General features: G+C 38.3%; 1 protein-coding gene across 1 annotated transcript in view; it reads right to left on the bottom strand.

Annotated features, from left to right (window-relative positions):
- The window catches only part of SPEF2 (sperm flagellar 2), a 192,537-nt gene that overhangs the window by 79,034 nt on the left and 94,979 nt on the right, over nucleotides 1–18,524 (bottom strand). The window contains exons 20-21 of the mRNA XM_032135721.2: nucleotides 15,775–15,849; nucleotides 9,521–9,669 (exon numbers count right to left, since the gene is read on the bottom strand). Coding sequence (XP_031991612.1) covers nucleotides 9,521–9,669; nucleotides 15,775–15,849 — 224 coding nt within the window. The remainder of the gene's footprint in view (nucleotides 1–9,520; nucleotides 9,670–15,774; nucleotides 15,850–18,524) is intronic.

Raw genomic sequence — 18,524 nt, 5'->3', positions numbered from 1 at the left:
CGGGGCCTGTTGTGGAGTGGGGGTAGGAAGGAGGGATAGCATTAGGAGATATACCTAATATAAATGATGAGTTAATGGGTGCAGCACACCATGTCACATGTATACATATGTAACAAACCCTGCACGTTGTGCACATGTACCCTAAAACTTAAAGTATAATAAAAAAATCATAAGACAAGGTGAAAGAAGAGAGAACAGTGGTGAGTAATGACATTTAATATATGTAAGTTTAATAAATGAGGATATGACAAAAAAAGAAATTGTTAACAAGTGAGATCAAGATTCTAAAGCATTTCTTCAAAGAATTTGTAATAGGAGATGACATGTGGCTTTATCAGTATGATCCTGTAGACAAAGCACAATCAAAGCAATGGCTACCAAGAGGTGGAAGTGGTCCAACCAAAGTAAAAGCAGACTGGGTCAAGAGCAAAGGTCATGGCAACAGTTTTTTTTTTTTTGGATGCTCCAGGCATTTTGCTTGTGAAATTTCTGAGGGCCAAAGAAAAATAACATCTGCTTATTATGAGAGTATTTTGAGAAAGTTTGCTAAAGCTTTAGCAGAAAAACAACTGAGAAGCTTCAGCGAAGAGTTCTTCTCCACCAAAACAATTCTCCTGCTCATTCCCCTCATCAAACAAGACCAATTTTGTAAAACTCTTGATGGGAAATCATTAGGCATCCATGATATGGTTTGGCTCTGTGTCTCCACCCAAATCTCATCTCAAATTGTAATCTCCATATGTCAAGGGAAGGACCTGGTAGGAGGTGATTGGAGCATAAGGTGGGGTTTCCCCATGCTGTTCTCATGATAGTTAGTTGTCATGCGACATGATGGTTTTATAAGTGTTTGATAGTTCCTCCTTCACACACACACACACACACACACACACACACACACACACTCTGTCACTTGCCTCCATGTAGTTAATATGTTCCTGCTTTCCCCTCTGCCATGATTGTAAGTTTCCCAAGGCCTCCCCAGCCATGTGTAACTGTGTGGGTTAATTAAACCTCTTTCTTTTATAAATGACCCAATCTTGGGTATTTATAGCACTGTGAAACAAACTAATACAATCCACCTCATATTTCTGATTTGGCTCCATCTATCTTTTTTTGTTTCCTAATCTTGAAATATCTGTAAAGGGTACCCATTTTTATTTAATAAATAATGTAAAAAAGACTGCATTGACATGGTTCAACTCTTAGGATCCTCATTTCCTTAAGGATGGACGACATTGTTGGTATTATCTCCTACAAAGGTGTCTTAAACTTGAAGCTTACATTGAGAAATAAGGCTTATTTTTTAATTTTATTTTTTAATTCAATTTTTCCACAAGCTTTTTGAAGTCCTCTCATGCCATCTTTTCTTTAATTACCATAGTGTTTGGGACATAGTAGGCCCTCAAGGAATAGTTATTGAATGAATAAATTGAATCATCACAGGTGACACATTTTGTCTCAGTTAGGAAACTGTCTAGCATGAAGAACACCTAGTGTTCATATCAGTGTGATGATGAGTTATTTCTCTGATTACATTTAGAAGGTTCTTTCATTGCTGTGTGCATCATGAAAATCAGAAAGCTTCTTTTATATTTTCGTTAATAATGCAAATAAACAATCGAAACCAAGAAATAATCTAAATGAATAAAGCTGAGGATCCATATTATATTTAGTATATTCTTGCTATCCTCATTATTCCCTATTGGCTGTGCATTTATTCACTCAGGGAATTACACATGGAGACCTTAGAGGTCATCTAGGCTAATTTCCTCTCCAATCAAGAAATGCCAAATGCTACAGATATATGATCTAATCTCCCTGTGGACCTTATGTATGTATCAAGCACAGAATTTCAAGGCAGCCTCCTTCAGTGTCGCACAACTCATGTTACTGGAAAATTTTTTCTTCTGTTGAGCAGAAATTTGTCTTTCTGTAATTTCCACTTAGTCCTAGCTATTCTCTTTGGAGAAGGACAGACTACACTCACACTATGTTTCTTATGGCAGCCTGTCAGATATTTGAAGACTGGTATCATTAGTGAGGAGAGAGCAAGACTGGGATTCAGGATACATGAGATCTGACCCAAGTCATTCTGTCATTACTTATGTGTCTTACTTTGTCCAAACCAATGAGTAAATCAACCAAAAATTATTCACTAAGTGGTCATCCTATGTAGGTAGGTACTTTCCTAGGTACTAGAAATTTTGTGGTGAATAAGGCAGAGTTGCTGGCTTTAGGAGCTTATATTCATATAGAAGATAGGAAACAGTGAAGAAGTAATAAGTAATTAAGAAAACCAGTAAGCAGGTAAGTACTAAAGACCTAGGCAACTTAATTTGCCAATAAAAAAGCAATTCATGGCCGGGCGTGGTGTCTCATGCCTATAATCCCAGCACTTTGGGAGGCCGAGGCGGATGGATCTTGAGGTCAGGAAATTGAGAACATCCTGGCCAACATGGTGAAACCCCATCTCTATTAAAAATACAAAAATTAGCCGGGCGTGGTGGTATGCACCTGTAGTCTCAGCTACTCGGGAGGCTGAGGCAGGAGAATTGCCTGAACCCGGGAGGCAGAGGTTGCAGTGAGCTGAGATTGCACCAGTGTACTCCAGCCTGGTGACAGAGTGAGACTCCGTCTCAAAAAAAAAAACAAAAACGCAATTCACATACTAAGTGCTGTGAAGTGACAGAGGTGCTGCTTTGTTTAGCATGGTCAGGAAAGGCCTCTGCATTAAGCAGCATTGCAGTTGGCATTGAGAAGAAGGAAGATTTAGGGCAAGCTTGTCTAATCCATGGCCTGTGGGTCACAGACAGCCCAGGACAGCTTTGAATGTGGCCCAACATAAATTTGTAAACTTCCTTAAAACACTATGTTTTTGTGATTTTCTTTTTTTCAGCTCATTAGCTACTATTGGTGTTAGTGTATTTTATGAGTGGCCCAAGAGAATTATTCTTCCCTTGTGGCCCGGGGAAGCCAAAAGATTGGACACCACTGATTTAGAGGAAGAGCACTCTGAACAGAAGGAACAGCAGATGCAAAGGCACTGTGGTGGGAATGTTCTTGGCATATGCAAAGGAGAGAATGCAGGCTAGTGTTTGCAGGGCTTGGTGAAACAAAGAAGGACTGGAGAAAGACGACATCTGAGAAGTGGGTAAGACCCAGTTTCTGAACCGTTCCCAGATTCTATCCCTTCCTCCCTCTTTCCCTATGTCATTGCCTTCCTTCAAGCCTTTATTAGTTCTTGTCTAGAGCAGTACAGGGGCCTCCAAACAGGTCTCTGTGATTCCTTTCAATATCCTTGAATTACCTTCTATTCTTAAAACAATGAATACTTATTGAGAACCTACTTTGTGCCAGATTCTGTTCAAAGGGCTTTATGTGGACTAACTCACTAAATTCCTACAACAACTTAAAAGATTTGTTTCTATGACTCTTAGAATTTAAAGATGAGGCAATTGAAGCAACAGAGGTTAAACAGCTTGTACAAGGTCATGCAGCTGCTGAGTGACATAGCTGGGATTTGAACATAGACCAGTCACAATCCACTTTTATTTTTTTAACAATTCACTGTACTGTCTCTCTGAGTTATTGTAGTGAAAATTACTCCAACCTGTTACTTTCTTGCTGAAAAACATTCCGTGGTTCCCACTACCATGCAGATGAAGTCCAAACACTTTAGCACAGATTTTAAGATCCTTCTAAATCTGGCGCCTGCCTTCCTGTGAACTGCCTCCTAAAGCTGTGTCCTTAAACCTTCTGCTCCCGATGCACTGAGCCAATCTCTCAGACTGGGATTCTCTCTTCCTATAATATTCCCTACCCAATGAATTCATACTTTAAAAGGTAATTTGCAGTGGGGGCCTTTTTTGACATTCTAAATAAAATGTATTATTCCGTCTCTAAGTTGTTATGACAGTTTATAGTCTTGTTATAGAGGAAACTACAAAACTGTGTTGTAATCCCAACACTTTGGGATTACACAAGGCGGGCGGATCACGAGGTGAGGAGATTGAGACCATCCTGGCTAAGACGGTGAAACCCCGTCTCTACTAAAAATACAAAAAACTAGCCGGGCGTGGTGGCGGGCGCCTGTAGTCCCAGCTACTCAGGAGGCTGAGGCAGGAGAATGGCGTGAACCTGGGAGGCGGTGCTTGCAGTGAGCCGAGATCATGCCACTGCACTCTAGCCCGGGCAACAGAGTGAGACTCCATCTCAAAAAACAAAACAAAACAAAAAAAACCTGTGTTGTAATTGGTTGCTTACAGAAGTCCCATTTATCAGGGGGATATGTTCCAAGACCCACAGGGGATGCCTGAAACTGAAGATAGTACTAAACCCTGTATGTACAATGCTTTTTCCTATGCATACATTCCTATGATATAATTTAATTCATAATCAGGCACAGTAAAATATTAACTAATAATAAAATAGAACAATTATAACAATATACTGTAAAAAAAGTTATGTGATTATGGGCTCTTTCTTTCTCTTACTCAAAATACCTCATTGTACTGTACTGTGGGTAATTGAAATCATAAAGTGAAACTGCAAATAAGGGGCAACTATTGTTTATACCTCTGGCTCCAAGTAGATTGTGTCCTTGGACATGGCAATTGCAACTTGCTTGCTTTCGTGTTCCCAGAACTGAGTACAGCATTTGCACATAATGAGTGCTCAATAAATGTTAACATGGATATAAACAGGCTCATTTGAACCCAGTTTTATCATCATATTAAATTTTTTGGAGACTGTATGGCTCCAACTAGTTCTAAAAGCCTAAGATCTTATGTCTAACCATACCTCAAGGGTTCATGTATCTAAATTAAACATTTACAGTTCTTTTAATGACCCTCTAACATTATTTCAACACCCTTTCCTGACCTATTTCTCTCTCTGGTTTCTAGTTTGTCATAATCTCTCTTAAAGAAAGTGATATCCACAGTGGTGCTAAAGACCATTTTTAAAAAGCACACCACTAAACCTACCTCCTAGTCAACTTCAATCCATTAATCAACACTGTGTGCATGAAGAGTTGCCTCCTAAGAATAGGTTGAACTGAATTAATATCCTGCTCACAGCCCTCATTTCTCTACAATGACTTCGTGAATAAATTGTCAAATACTATTTTGAACTCAAGAGATACTATGTCTATGGTACTCCCTGATCCACATATCCAGCTTGCTCTCAAGGCTAGAGCAGGAATGGGTCAGCTCAACAAGACTTATTCTTGCTGTGCGGGCTCCAAATGATCACCTTTATATTTTATAAGTGCTCAAAAGTAATGTGTTTAATAATTTGCTCTTAAATTACAACAATAATTAATGTATAAATTATTGGTCTGTATGTTACTAAGTCCCACTGCCTTTTCTTAAGTATTTAGGCATTTGCCTGCATGTAGTTTTCTGGAATCCCCTGTACCCTCTGTGATTTCTGTGAGTCATGGATAATGTAATATCTGCAGGTTCTTCCAGCCCCTGAGATGTAATTTTTCTGGGTCTGGGAACTTGAACTTACGGATGTAATGAGGTGCTCAGAGCTGTACTTTCCAATTAAACAGTTTTCTCTTTGTTAGAGAACACAAAATCATAGTAGGAATTCAGTAGCCAAGGCAATATTCTCTAAAGTTTCAGAGACCCTCACTTTACACAGGCATCATCCAAGTTCCTGAGAGGATCCTAGTACTTTGCTCATACAAGCAACAGATTCATCTTCAAGTACCACTGGTCAGGTCTTCTGTCTTTTTCCAATTTGACTTCCTCTCTGTCACATTTCCTTCATAATGAGTTATGAAGCTAAAAGAAAATGTTCTAACTATCAATACTAAAAAATCCAATGAAGCTTGCTAGAGGGAAGCCTCAATTATCTTTCTGTTCTCTCTATAGGAAAATGAGATTACAAAATCATTGTCATACGTAAAGACCTGCAAAGATAAAGAATAACAGAGGGGTATAGGGCATCTAAAAAGTGTTTGTGTGCTTGTCTGTTTCTTCCAGTTATAAAAATATTTCTTAACTGAATACAAATCAGTTCTAAATAAATATTCACTTCATGACTGATTTTGTATTTGCAATTTTGTGCTTTTTTTCTTAAAGAGGGTCCACCAAGTCTTTAGGATTCACAAAACCTTATTACTACCATTGATTAATTTGACTTCATTTCTTTTCTCATTTAAGAGGATTTCAGGTTACCCAAGCTGGGTTTCCATTTTCAGTCTTCTATTATCTTCTTAGACAATGTAACTACAAATCTTTTCATTTTTGGCATTTTGGCAGAGACATCTACGCATACCCTTGACTGTATTCTTTCAACGTTCGAGTGCCTGTGATGGGCTAGACACTCACTAAATTCCTATCCTTTCATAATTTTCTCTAATTTTTTGAGTATCCCCCGCCCACTGCCCCTCTCCCCTGTAAAATGTCCTGGGATCACATTAGTTTCTTTGGTACATAATTGGGATTTTAAGGGCAAATTTTCTTCTGATTTGAGCCCATCCATTTCTCTTAGAGCCTTATTCCCGTTTAGAGGCCGATTATGATTTCACTATAGGTTTGAAATATGCTTTCCTGATAAATAGGGCACATGTTTCTTATGTTCTGCCAGATCCTTCCTTTATTATTACACCTCCTTTATTAGTACTTTCTCCTAAATTATTCATCATTTCCATTTACCTAACTGTCCATGTTTGTTGGTCAGTACTAAATTTGAAGCAGAAGTCCTCCATAGCCCCCTCTATATTTTGAATGTTGAAATTGTCTGCAAGGCCGGTAGAGAATTGATCAAAAGCTATGCTTTAATCTGAGTTATACTTTTGGCCATAGAGTCCTATGTCTGTCAGCCTCCTGAAGGAGGACAGGTTTCCAAACCCAGCACACATGGCCCTGTGGCCCCTGGGCCCAGTTTCAGGGAGGAGTGCTGCTACAGGTTGGTTGAATGTAAGCGAGGGTGAGGGCACTACATGGGCCACATGGCCCGAGGCATGGCTGCCTCTTTCGTGGAGTCCTGGTCTGGGGAGGCTGTTCTTGTGACTCCACAGGCTGGAAGCAAAGATCTTTCACTCTAACTGCCTTCTGCGTTCTCTCTGCACCTTCGCTTGTGGCTGGCAAAGGGAAGAGATCCCAGGGTCTCCTCGCATTTGGCTGCTACCTGAATGCTATATGGAAGCAGCCTCTCTTTTCAATCTCTCTCCCTCCATTTGCCTGTTGAAGTAAGGTTGACCTGGGGCCCTTAGAAGGTCTGGAAACAGGGTTACCAGATAAAGTACAGGATTCTCAGTTAAATTTGTTGTTTAACTGAAATCCAAGTTGAACTGGGCATCTGTCTTCCTCTTCCTTGGCAGGTGTATTAGTCCGTTTTCATGCAGCTGATAAAGGCATACTTGAGACTGGGAAGAAAAAGGTTTAATTGGACTTACAGTTCCACATGGCTGGGGAGGCCTCAGAATCATGGTGTGAGGCGAAAGACACTTCTTACATGGCAGTGTCAAGAGAAAATGAGGAAGAAGCAAAAGCGGAAGCTCCTGTTAAGCCCATCAGATCTTGTGAGACTCGTTCACTATCACGAGAACAGCATGGTGAAGACTGGCCCCTATGATTCAATTATCTCCCCTGAGCCTCTCCCACAACACGTGGGAATTCTGGGGGATACAATTCAATTTGAGATTTGGGAAGGGACACAGCAAAACCATATCAGCAGGTAAACTCAGCAGTTCACGTGTGGGGAGTCCAGAGTGGAAATGAACTAGACTGGGCATGTTTTGCTGTAGCAAATGGTGTTTGCTACCTGGCCTTACATAGGAAATGAGAGGTCTGTGCTGCACATCTTCCATGGCCCTCCACATGAGTTTCCTTCACTTTGCTTAGTGCCTGGGGAGGCTAATGTATGTAAGTACTTCAGGAAACTCCTTGGTCCTCCATCTTCTTCACCAGAGTATTTTTCTGCTCCTGTTTGCGGGGTCGCACTGCATCCCTCTGGGGAAGGCCACAGCTCCTGTCAGATGGCCCTCTAAGTGCAGAAGTTCTCTTGAGGCCCAAGGATCTACTCTCTTTCTGCACCTCCTCAGCCTAGGGGCCGTAGTGACCCCCAGCTGTCCCTTGCTGGAGGAGAGGGAATAATCTAATCCTTGTAGGTTGCCATACTTATTGCCTACACATGTGTAAATAGTCTTTAATTCTACTCTCCTCAAATTATCATGTTTTCTATAGAATCCTGAATGCTGGAAGATCTACGTGGAGCTGGTGCCATATTTCAATGTTAATTTTGTTTTAAAAAAATTCCTGATTTTATTTCTCTCTTGTCCTCTATGGATTTCTTACAAGGGCTTCAAATTTTGGAGTTAAGGAATGAATTTAAGTGTTTTTGCCCCACACTCCCCATCACTTACCATATTGTATCATTTTAATTTTATCTCATTCCTAACACCCACTTCTGTATCTCGCTTCTATGCTAAGTTTTTGAACCTACATATATATTAATATTAATATATATATTAAAGTAGCTTCTGTTTGGCTGTGAGGTCAATTACATACCTCCATAATTATATCACTTAATGTTCTCAATTTTAAATATTTTCTGCTCTAATTTCACTCTCAATGCTAATTAATCAATTAGAAACCTATCAAGAATCTGTTACATACTCTGTACTGTGTTTGTGTTGAATACATTGAATTATTCCATGTTCCTACCCTCGCCAAAGAGTTTATAATTTAATTGGGAGAGAAGACATATCCCTAGGAAAGCTCAATAATAACAGCAACACCACAATTGTTGCATTTCATAATCGGGTCTCAAATGCCTGGCACAGATGGTTGCTACTGAGTTCATCAGAGTAAGAGATCATTGGGGACTGGAATGAGGGAGAAAGAGACCTTGTCTTTTAAAAAGCTCTTTGCTGTTTAAAAAGTTTTAAAGGAAGGACCATTCTGTGGACTTTCTGAGAGTTCATCTGTTAAAGCAAGCAAAAATAGTAGATGGCAACTGGGCCTTGCGAGTTGAGCTAGGCGGAGCTTCCAGCGCTCCCCTGGGACATCTCCTTGCCTTATACCAGCATACCCATTAACGTTCCCAGGTCAGATAGCTGTCTGTTCTTTTATGGGTTTAGTTAGCTCCAAAAATATTCTTCTACTTCTAAAAAGTCAAAGGTTAAACTTCATTTAAAAGCATTATGATGGGGATATTAAAACATGAATAGAAGGCTAGAAATTTGCTGGATATGTGTTCTGGGGAAGTCATTCTTCCAGGAATCTGCATCTCTGTGTGTTCTTGAGAAGAAAATTGTTCCTTACAGAACCCATTTGTTCCCCTCATTTTAGCACTAAATAGCAGTTCAAAGCATGACTCAGAAACTCAAGTAGGAGAAAGGATGAGATATGGGTCATTGAGTAGTCTCTAAAAAAAATCTCAGATGGATAGATATATATTACCTGCTGTAAAAGGCCTTCAGGATGTTGCAAATGACAGTGTGAATCTTACTATATGCAGGAAAAAGAATGAATTCTACCAGCTTGATTCTAAATGGCCATACCTCAGGAACTGGTTCATTCACATAGACCCATTCTTCTGATCCTGGCTTAGGTGGCTGCGGCACTATTGCAACAGGTGATGTATCTGTAGAGTCAGCAGGTGATTTCTTTACTGGTACTTTTCCTCCTGATGATTTTCCTTTAGGAGAACCTTAAACATGCATATCAAATTATTCCAATACAAGTAAACGAATGGGACAGAATTCTAGTGGATGAATACATCTATAATTGCCATGGATTTCAGGTCTTCATAATGGTGATTCATTATCTTCATAATCTTCATAAGGGTGATTCATTAACTAATTTTTAAGCTTTTTTGAGGAGTCTTACAAAAAATCCTTATTCTCCACAGCCCCCAAATTAACCAATAATATTAATAATAGTAAGTGTTTTAAAGCAACCAACCTATCCAAATTACTAATATATTTGATACTTTATTTTCATCACTGTCCTTGCTTTGACAATGAACATGTGACTTTTATAAAGTTTAGACTCTAGAATAAAGTGTATTTCACTTACTATTTCAGAAACTGGCAAATTAAACTCTCCACCCTGAATGAGAAAGAAGGTAGCTAGAACATGAGTGGTGCTCTTGGTATCCCTTGGAGACCAGGTAAGAGGGCAGAGAGAAAGGAGGATATTATAAGAGTCAGCTGGAGTAGGTGAGGGATGCAGGGGAGAAGAGGGGCTGTTGTAGCCCCTGAACATTCTCTGCACATGACACAGGGTTTCTGTAGGGAAATTATATTTATTGCTACAGTTAGGGAATAAAGATGAAGGTAGTTGCTTTGCCATAAGCCTGGCAGAATCAAGGCATGAGAGAAAGAGAAAGGAAAAGAAAGGGAAGGAAAGGAAGGGAAGGGAAGGAAAGGAAGGGGAGGGAAGGAAAGGGGGATGGGTGCTTGGGAAGAAAACGAGAAAGAGGAGGTCTAATTTTCAATTCAGAATCCGAAAAGGACATTCACTTCACTTTCCCTGATAACATCAAGAGGGGAATCTAGATCTGTTAAGTGGTACCCTATGGTATGAACAACCTTGGTCCTTAACTCAGAGAGTACTAATATTCCCTGAAAAGATGAAGTTATTACAGTTTGGAAATTCACCCCGTTTAAAATTCCACTTACCTTTAGATTATTTATTAAAATTTTTAGATGCAGTTTACAGATACCTGTAGAATTAGGAGCACTTTCTTCCTCCAAAATATATCTTTAATGAGTATTATTTAATGATAATGCTGCTTAGAAAAGCAAATAAATCTTCCACTTTTATGTTAGTTAAAAATAAGTGGATTATAAGTAGAGGAGAAATTGTTAATTATATCTTGTGGGCAGTTTAGGTAATCTCTACTTATATATTTAAAAACAGTATCTATTATCTATAGATCTGAAGTTATATCTAAATTATATAAAATTTAGAAAAATTTAAGTGTTTAGGCAGTAACTGACAATTTTCACAATTTGATATATTTTTCTATATAATGATTTTGCTTTGACCTGAATCTCTGATGAAGTACAAATGATAACTCTATGACCAATTTAAAATAGAGGGAGCTCTGACTGCCATTTCCCCAAAACAGCGCCCCCTGCCAGCAGGAAGCGTTAAGATCGGTCTTCGTCCTTATCCTTAATCTAACAACAGTTAGCTAGATGTACTTCTTTAGAGAGGGGAATGAGACAGCCAGGTGGCAGGCGGTCCCTGGAGAAACTCCAACCAGCCTGCCCACTAAGGTGGAGCCTTGGGAAGTTCACATCATTTGCGGTGGGGAGAAGCCTGGCCCCTCCTTTTCCTGTGTGGAAACTGGGATTCAAACTGCCAGGCAGGAAGGGCTCTAGCGGAGGGGCTCTGGCCTTGCGAGAGTCCCTGTTTCCCTCTTTTTTTCCCTTTTCACCCAATAAAACCCTGTTTTACTCACCCTTTAAGCCGTCTGTGAGCCTAAATTTTCATGGCCATGGGATGGACAAGAACCCCGTCTTTAGCTGAACTAAGGAAAAGTCCTGCGACATTAATGCTTATAACATTGCTACTAAATTTATTATTTTAAGTGGCTTGGTAGCACCTACAATAATTGACCCTGTAAGACAAATCAGAAGGCAAGCACTGGAACAATACTAACACTAATACATGTGGCAAAGCATCGGAACTAAAGATGGCATGATTTCCAAGTGTTCCAGAGAACTCTGGTCCCAACAGATATTCCTCCAAGGGAGAAGAATTCTGCAGCCAAAATGCCTTGGGATCTTACATATGATGTCCCCTGCTCTCTTTGAAATGCACAATGTTATAGAAAAAAAAATCCTGTAATTAAAAACATTTTAACTTGATGTAACTTGGCATTTTCTGAATTTAGTTGATTATTGAAAACTTTCTTCATTTGGCTCCTAATTAACGTCTCTCCTGGGCAAGGCTATATGTTTGAAAAGCCATTGTTTAATGAAGAAACATAATGGGACAGTGGCAAATGGGTTCAAGAGGAGGTGAAATATTTTTTAAGAACACTCTAAGTACCATTGTTAATGGCATCTCAGTGTCAAGATTTGGGAGGGAGAAGGGTACAGAGTGATCTAATATGCAGAGAAGAATATAAATGAATCAAAGACATCAACAGCAGGAAATAATAAGTTTGAAGAAAGGAAAAAATATATGATTCCTCAACTAAGAGGCTCTTTAAATATAATTGGTATCAAATGGCTCGCGAAATAAACAGATGAACAATTAATGGTGTTCACCTGCAATGGTGTTAATTTGAAAGATTAAGAAATGAAATCATTTCTTCCACATGAAGGAAGTCCAAAACCACATTATTTATATGTAACATAAAGTTGTCTAAATCTTGAGAGTTCACCTATTTCAAATATTATTTAATGCAATAGAATAGTAAAATAAAAACAAAAAATATTTGCAAGTCTTTGTAGTTAATTTGAGCTAACTACATGGCTCCAATGTATATATTTTGCTGTTGAACTTGTGCTTGCTTATGAATTGTTTGGAGTCCGTATGCTTTTATTAAGGATGCTCTTAGAGCATCTGTTAATTATGTCTAATTTGATGCTTTGGTACCTAATATACCTAAGTCTTTTTAATTTCTATTTTTGATAATTCTATAATGATGTTTCATTTACTTTTTTGATCCTGATGAGAAAAAAGGGAGGAGTAATTTAAATATGAAAATTATTCTATTAGTAAACAAGTGAGAGCTGAGCATAAATTATAGCCCTTAAAATTTTAACTAAAACTTTTATCTCAGTGTTAACTCACCAATTAGCTCTAGTTATATAAACCTATCATATCATATAATTGGAGAAGGGTGAGATTCTCTTTGAGAATCATGGTTATATATATTTAAATGTCCAAACGTCTATTTTAGCACGTTATGTTTTGAACATTACACACTCTTGGACTGCAACAGCACTGGCAATTTGTGATGAACAGTTTAAAAAAGACACATACTTCATGACAATGCCACTTGAATGAACCTGGAAGAAGTAAATTGCATGCATCCATAACTGCATTTCAATCTTTAGTTAATTGGTTGCTACAGCAGCTTCAATATGAATCTAACTGATATGCTTTTTAGAGCCTGGGATTTTCTTTCACCAACTATCAATTACTTTAGAAATTATATCCCCCTATTTCACAGAAATAAAGTAAAATAGAGAAAAGAACATAAATGAAACTAGGGTCAGGAAAAATATAACTTAAAGTAGAAGTTCAAAATCAGGAGAGGAATTAGAAGGCAGACATGCAGATCTAGGTCCTTGCACAGATACTAAACCTGAGCCATGAGTTTTTTTCTGAACTTCTAGTCAGCCAAAACACAAAGGAAAATGCTCTCATTTAGAGGCGCCCATTATCTAATCACCCAGAGGAAGAGACATTTTCCTGTCCCTTGATTCTGAACGACATTTATCACCTAGGATTTCATATAGGGGCCACTGAATGATGTAGTGGGCATAATATTCCTTCAGAAAATATAATACTAGGTTATTATTGGTATAATAAAAGTTTCACCTCCACTGCTATGTTAAGTTGTGGAGGACTTTTTTTTTTAAAAAAACTGGAAGTTTTATTTCATTTCAATGGACATTAAAGTTGGCCTACTGAATTAGAAAACTAAGGAAAGTCATTATGAGTTTTGAGTGAAAACATGGTCTTCAGAAAAACTGTTCTTAACAAAATTCTTTACAATAAATATTCTATAAAAACTTAAAATTGCCCAGGCGTGATGGCTCAGGCCTGTAATCCCAGCACTTTGGAAGGCTGAGGTGGGAAGATTGCTTGAGCCCAGGAGTTTGAGTCCAGCTTGGGCAACATGCTGAAACCCCATCTCTATAAAAAAATACAAAAATTAGCCAGGCGTGGTGGCATATGCCTGTTGTCCCAGCTACTCGGGAGGCTGGGGTGGGAGGATTGCTTTATCCTAGGAGGTCAAGGCTGCAATGAGCCATGATCACATCGCTGCACTCCAGCCTGGGCAACAGAGTGAGACCCTGTTTCAAAACAAGAAACAACAAGTTAAAATCAAACATTATTGTTTCATAATCAAACATTATGCAGAAGAAAAACTTTGCAAGGCTGATATTTTAGAGATAGTGTCACATGGATAAAGCCATAGGCATTTACAATTAACTGAAAAAGGCAAGCAATGCAACGCCACCAGATTAATTTAAGTTGTAAGATACCTGGGCAGTAGGGAAGCAGTCAGGGACAAAAAATAAATAAATAAATAAATAAAAATAAACCCAAAAGACAAACCAACCTAACCTAAAAACAAGCTGGACTTAATAGCTTGCATTTCAGAACTGAAGCCATAGAATTGTAATATTGAGAAAAAAAATACAAAGTAAATATCAAATACTAATGTCAGGTCAAAATAATTTTCAATAAAACAACATCAACAAAAATAACATGTTAATGCTCAAATAGATAACTTAAAAGTACCTGACTGTTAAAAAAATAGTTACAGAGTACATATCCAAATACCCTAAAAAGGACACCAGCCCTCATAAACAGGCTTTTAAAAGTTTACTTATTGAGGGTGTATGCATGACATAAATTTTCCAGGGAATTTATGATTCTTTAAAAAAGCAGGGAGTGGGGTTGGGGGTGGGGAAAGTAACTCAAAGTTCTCTAAAATATTTGCAAGGTTCTCTTTACTCTTTGATGGTTGAAGAATTCTCTGAAGAAACTCAAACAAGTAACAAGAATTAAAATCCCTTGCATGAGATACAAATTAGAACAAAGTAAAATCATTAAAATCCATTGCCAGTATGTAGTTACACCAAGAAGTTACATCAAGCTGTAAACATTTGTTAATTCGAATTCATATATATATAAAATATATACTATATGTAATATACATACTATATATAAAATATATATAAATATATATATATATTTTTTGAGACAGAGTCTCTCTCTGTTGCCCAGGCTGGAGTGCAGTGGTGCAGTCTTGGCTCACTGCGGCCTCCATGTCTCCCAGATTCAAGGGATTCTCCTGCCTCAGCCTCCCGAGTAGAGTAGTTGGGACTACAGGTGTGTGCCACCATGCCCGGCTAATTTTTGTATTTTTTTAGTAGAGATGGGGTTTCACCATCTTGGCCAGGATGGTCTCCATCTCCTGACCTCAGGATCTGCCCACCTCAGCCTCCCAAAGTGATGGGATTACAGGCATGAGCCACTGCACCCAGCCCCAATTCATATTTTTAATTGTTTATAAATTACTGGCTTAAATGATTACAAAAAAATGCAGACAGGTCTCAAAAACTTCAAGAGTTCCACTAAAAATAGATGGTAAAAATTAAATGTTCTACTTTAGTTAACAGTATTGTACCAAGGTTCCTTTCTTAGTTTTGTAAATGTTCTAAGGTAATGTAAGATTTTTATTTTATTTTTTACCAAAGTGCTTATCAGTAAAGGAAATTCAATAAGGGGTCCAAGAAAACTTGATTCAGTATGTAGCTTTCTGATGGCACAGCTTAGCCCAAGGATAACAGCTAAAATATCTCTGATGAATGGATAGTCTGCGTATTAGATACTGTCTAAATTATCCCCGCAAGCATCACTTTTCTCAGCAGGGCCTTTGGCAAGCGCCAGAATGCAGAAAGTTTGAGACTATATTCTTTGGCAACGGCTTATGATTTACAAATGCCTGAGAGAAGTGGTCAATGTATACTACTATACAAATCTAGCTATTTTCACTGAGATAGTTATAAAATGCAGAATTACATGTAATTATATCTATTTTTATCTGCTGTACCTTTTCTTTTGAGTGCGGTCTCACCTTTCTTCCCTTTTCCTTCCAGAAGAGATTCTTGCTTACCATGGGGGGCTTCTAAACAAAATTCAACACACAAAAATCATTGATGATTTACTTCAGTAGCCTGGGCTAGATGGTTGTAAGCAAGCTAATGCTATTTCCCATAGGTAAACAGTTACATTTGTGAACTGCATAAAATGGCTCAGGTCTTTACTTTGAGTTAAAATTATCCTGAAGACAGACTTTGGGTTGAAACTTCTGGAATGATAGCTCTAATAGCAGCATTATTCTGTCACATTGAGATGTTTAGTCCTAACTTTAATATTAACATTTGGTAGTGGATTTGATCATAAACTCTTTAATGGAACTAGCTGTAGCGTTTTTAAAAGATAATCACAAATCCATTTGGAGCATATGGCTGTATTTGGATTTATTTCAACTGAATGTGCCTATACAACAAGACAACTGTATCTGTAATAAAAATGATGCCAAAGCCGGGGCAGTGGCATGCACCTGTAGTCCCAGCTATTGATGAGGTCGAGGCTAGAGGATGGCTTGAGCCCAGGAGTTTGAGTATGGCCTGGGCAACACAGTGAGACCCTGTCTCTAAAAATTAAATAAATAAATAAAACAAATAAGATAAAAATGATGGCCAAACACTTTGAAGAAGAGGTAAATAACCACATTGTTTTGATATATTGCACCCTTGAACTTCTCTTGGTCACACGCTTGGTTGCCTTGTGACTTCTACATTTTCATTGACTGTAATGGTAATGCAAAGAATGATGTGAGTATATTTATCTTAAATTCCCTGGGATACAGTTGAGAAATATATTGGAAGGGAGAAATTGGAAAACTGATGATCTGGAGATGCCCCAATTAATGAGTTTGTTCCTTGAAAAAAAATTCACTACATCCTGCATTATTTACCAAATGAATTTAATTATTTTCTTCCCTTGGTCCTGGGCTATATAGTTTTTTCCTTCATTTTAAAGGATGAACCAGTATGGCGACTGAAATGCCTGTGATGGAGACAGACTCCCTCTAACCTATTTTTTTGTATTTGGAAGTGATAGTTATAAGAATGTATAAATGCCTAGCAGATCTCACTTATATTTAAATATCACAGACATGACAACCAAGATTCCACAGAAATAAGACAAGTGACTTTGTTAATCTCTCTAAATGAATGTTTAAAAATCCAAATAGTTGACCACTAAATTTGGAAGAAAGAGGGGGGTGATAGCGAGGGAGGGAGGCAAGGAAGGAAGGAAGGAAGGAAAGAAGGGAGGGAGGGAAGGAAGGAAAGAAAGAAAAACCTAAATAGAAGTATAGGTAGTATTATTCTATTGTGCCATACTAAGAACTAATTCTCAATTAAATGGTGACAATTGATACTGCATTTGATAACAGACCCTTCAATGGGACATAACTATGGAGTTTTTCAAATTTAATCCCAAGTATAATGGAAGCAGATCTAAAATATGGAACTGAATAAAATATAGAACAATTTTTTAACAAAATAACTGTTAGGATTCAATGTACTATGCCTCCTCTAGCCCTTTTTAAAATTTTTGTTTGTTTTTTTAGTGAATAATTCCTCTTTTCATCTCAACTTCTGCTGAAGATTGTAATTAGATGCTTGAGTAGGGCATGTTCAGAAGCCTCAGGCTTTCAGTTCTACAAATGTTCCATTTTGGAAAATTTGTAAATTATTTACACAAAAAATTTTAAAAACCTGTGATAAATGTTCCTCTCTCAAACTGCCTAACCAAGCTTCCCTGAGCTGCAGGGGCAGTGCTGTCTGCTCTCCTGCCCCATCAATGTCCATCACAGTGAGGTTGGGTGGCAGCAATTAGGACTCTGGAGATTAACCTTTCTAAACATTCTTAAATATCAGGCACTAGCCCTGACCTTGGTGGGGAAAAAAAAGACAAGTACAACGACTCTTTAAAGCAATAATAGATTTATTATTTCTTCAATGCACAGTATTCAAGAATACAATTATAAAATAGCAAACAAACTTCAGAAACTTAAAGACTGAGCTGGTCCTGATCAGAAACACTAGAGTTTGGTTTCAGGAAACTGCTCAGATACATAGATACTCTTGACTGGAGCAAGCTGAGGAGGAGCAAGAGTTGTAGAGCCATAGCTATAGGTTAAAGGACCATATTCGATAATTCCAGGCTCACCTGACCCACTGTGAAAACTGTCTTCCCCAGTTCTTTTTCTTTTCTTTTTTTTTTTTTGGAGGTAGAGTTTCACTCTATCCCCCAGGCTGGAGTGCAGTGGCACGATCGCAGCTCACTGCAACCTTCACCTCCCAGGTTCAAGCAATTCTCCTGCCTCAGCCTCCCAAGCAGCTGGGATTACAGGCGCCTGCCACCACGCCCAGCTAATTTTTGTATTTTTGGTAGAGATGGGGTTTTGCCATGTTGGCCAGGCGGGTCTCGAACTCCTGATCTCTGGTGATCAGCCCACCTCAGCCTCCCAAAGTGCTGGGATTACAGGGATGAGCCACCATGCTCGGCCTGTCTTCCCCAGTTCTAAAAACCATTTAAAACATTTCCATTTTCCTCTAGACCTCTGAATTGTTTTTTAATTTCCTAATGAGACAGTGGGAAAAGGGTGTATATTTAATTCATGTTTTTGTGTTTTATTGTTGACATGATAAAAGCATTTTTTAGGGTGTGTGTATTTTGCCTGTAGTTAATTTCTAATTTCCTGGAGTGAAATGGTCTTTAATATAC

The sequence above is a fragment of the Hylobates moloch genome, unplaced genomic scaffold (assembly GCF_009828535.3).
Source record: "Hylobates moloch isolate HMO894 unplaced genomic scaffold, HMol_V3 SCAFFOLD_17, whole genome shotgun sequence".
NCBI classification, from domain to species: domain Eukaryota; kingdom Metazoa; phylum Chordata; class Mammalia; order Primates; family Hylobatidae; genus Hylobates; species Hylobates moloch.
The sequence above is the reverse complement of the archived record's forward strand: the minus strand, read 5'-3'. Positions and strand labels throughout refer to the sequence as shown.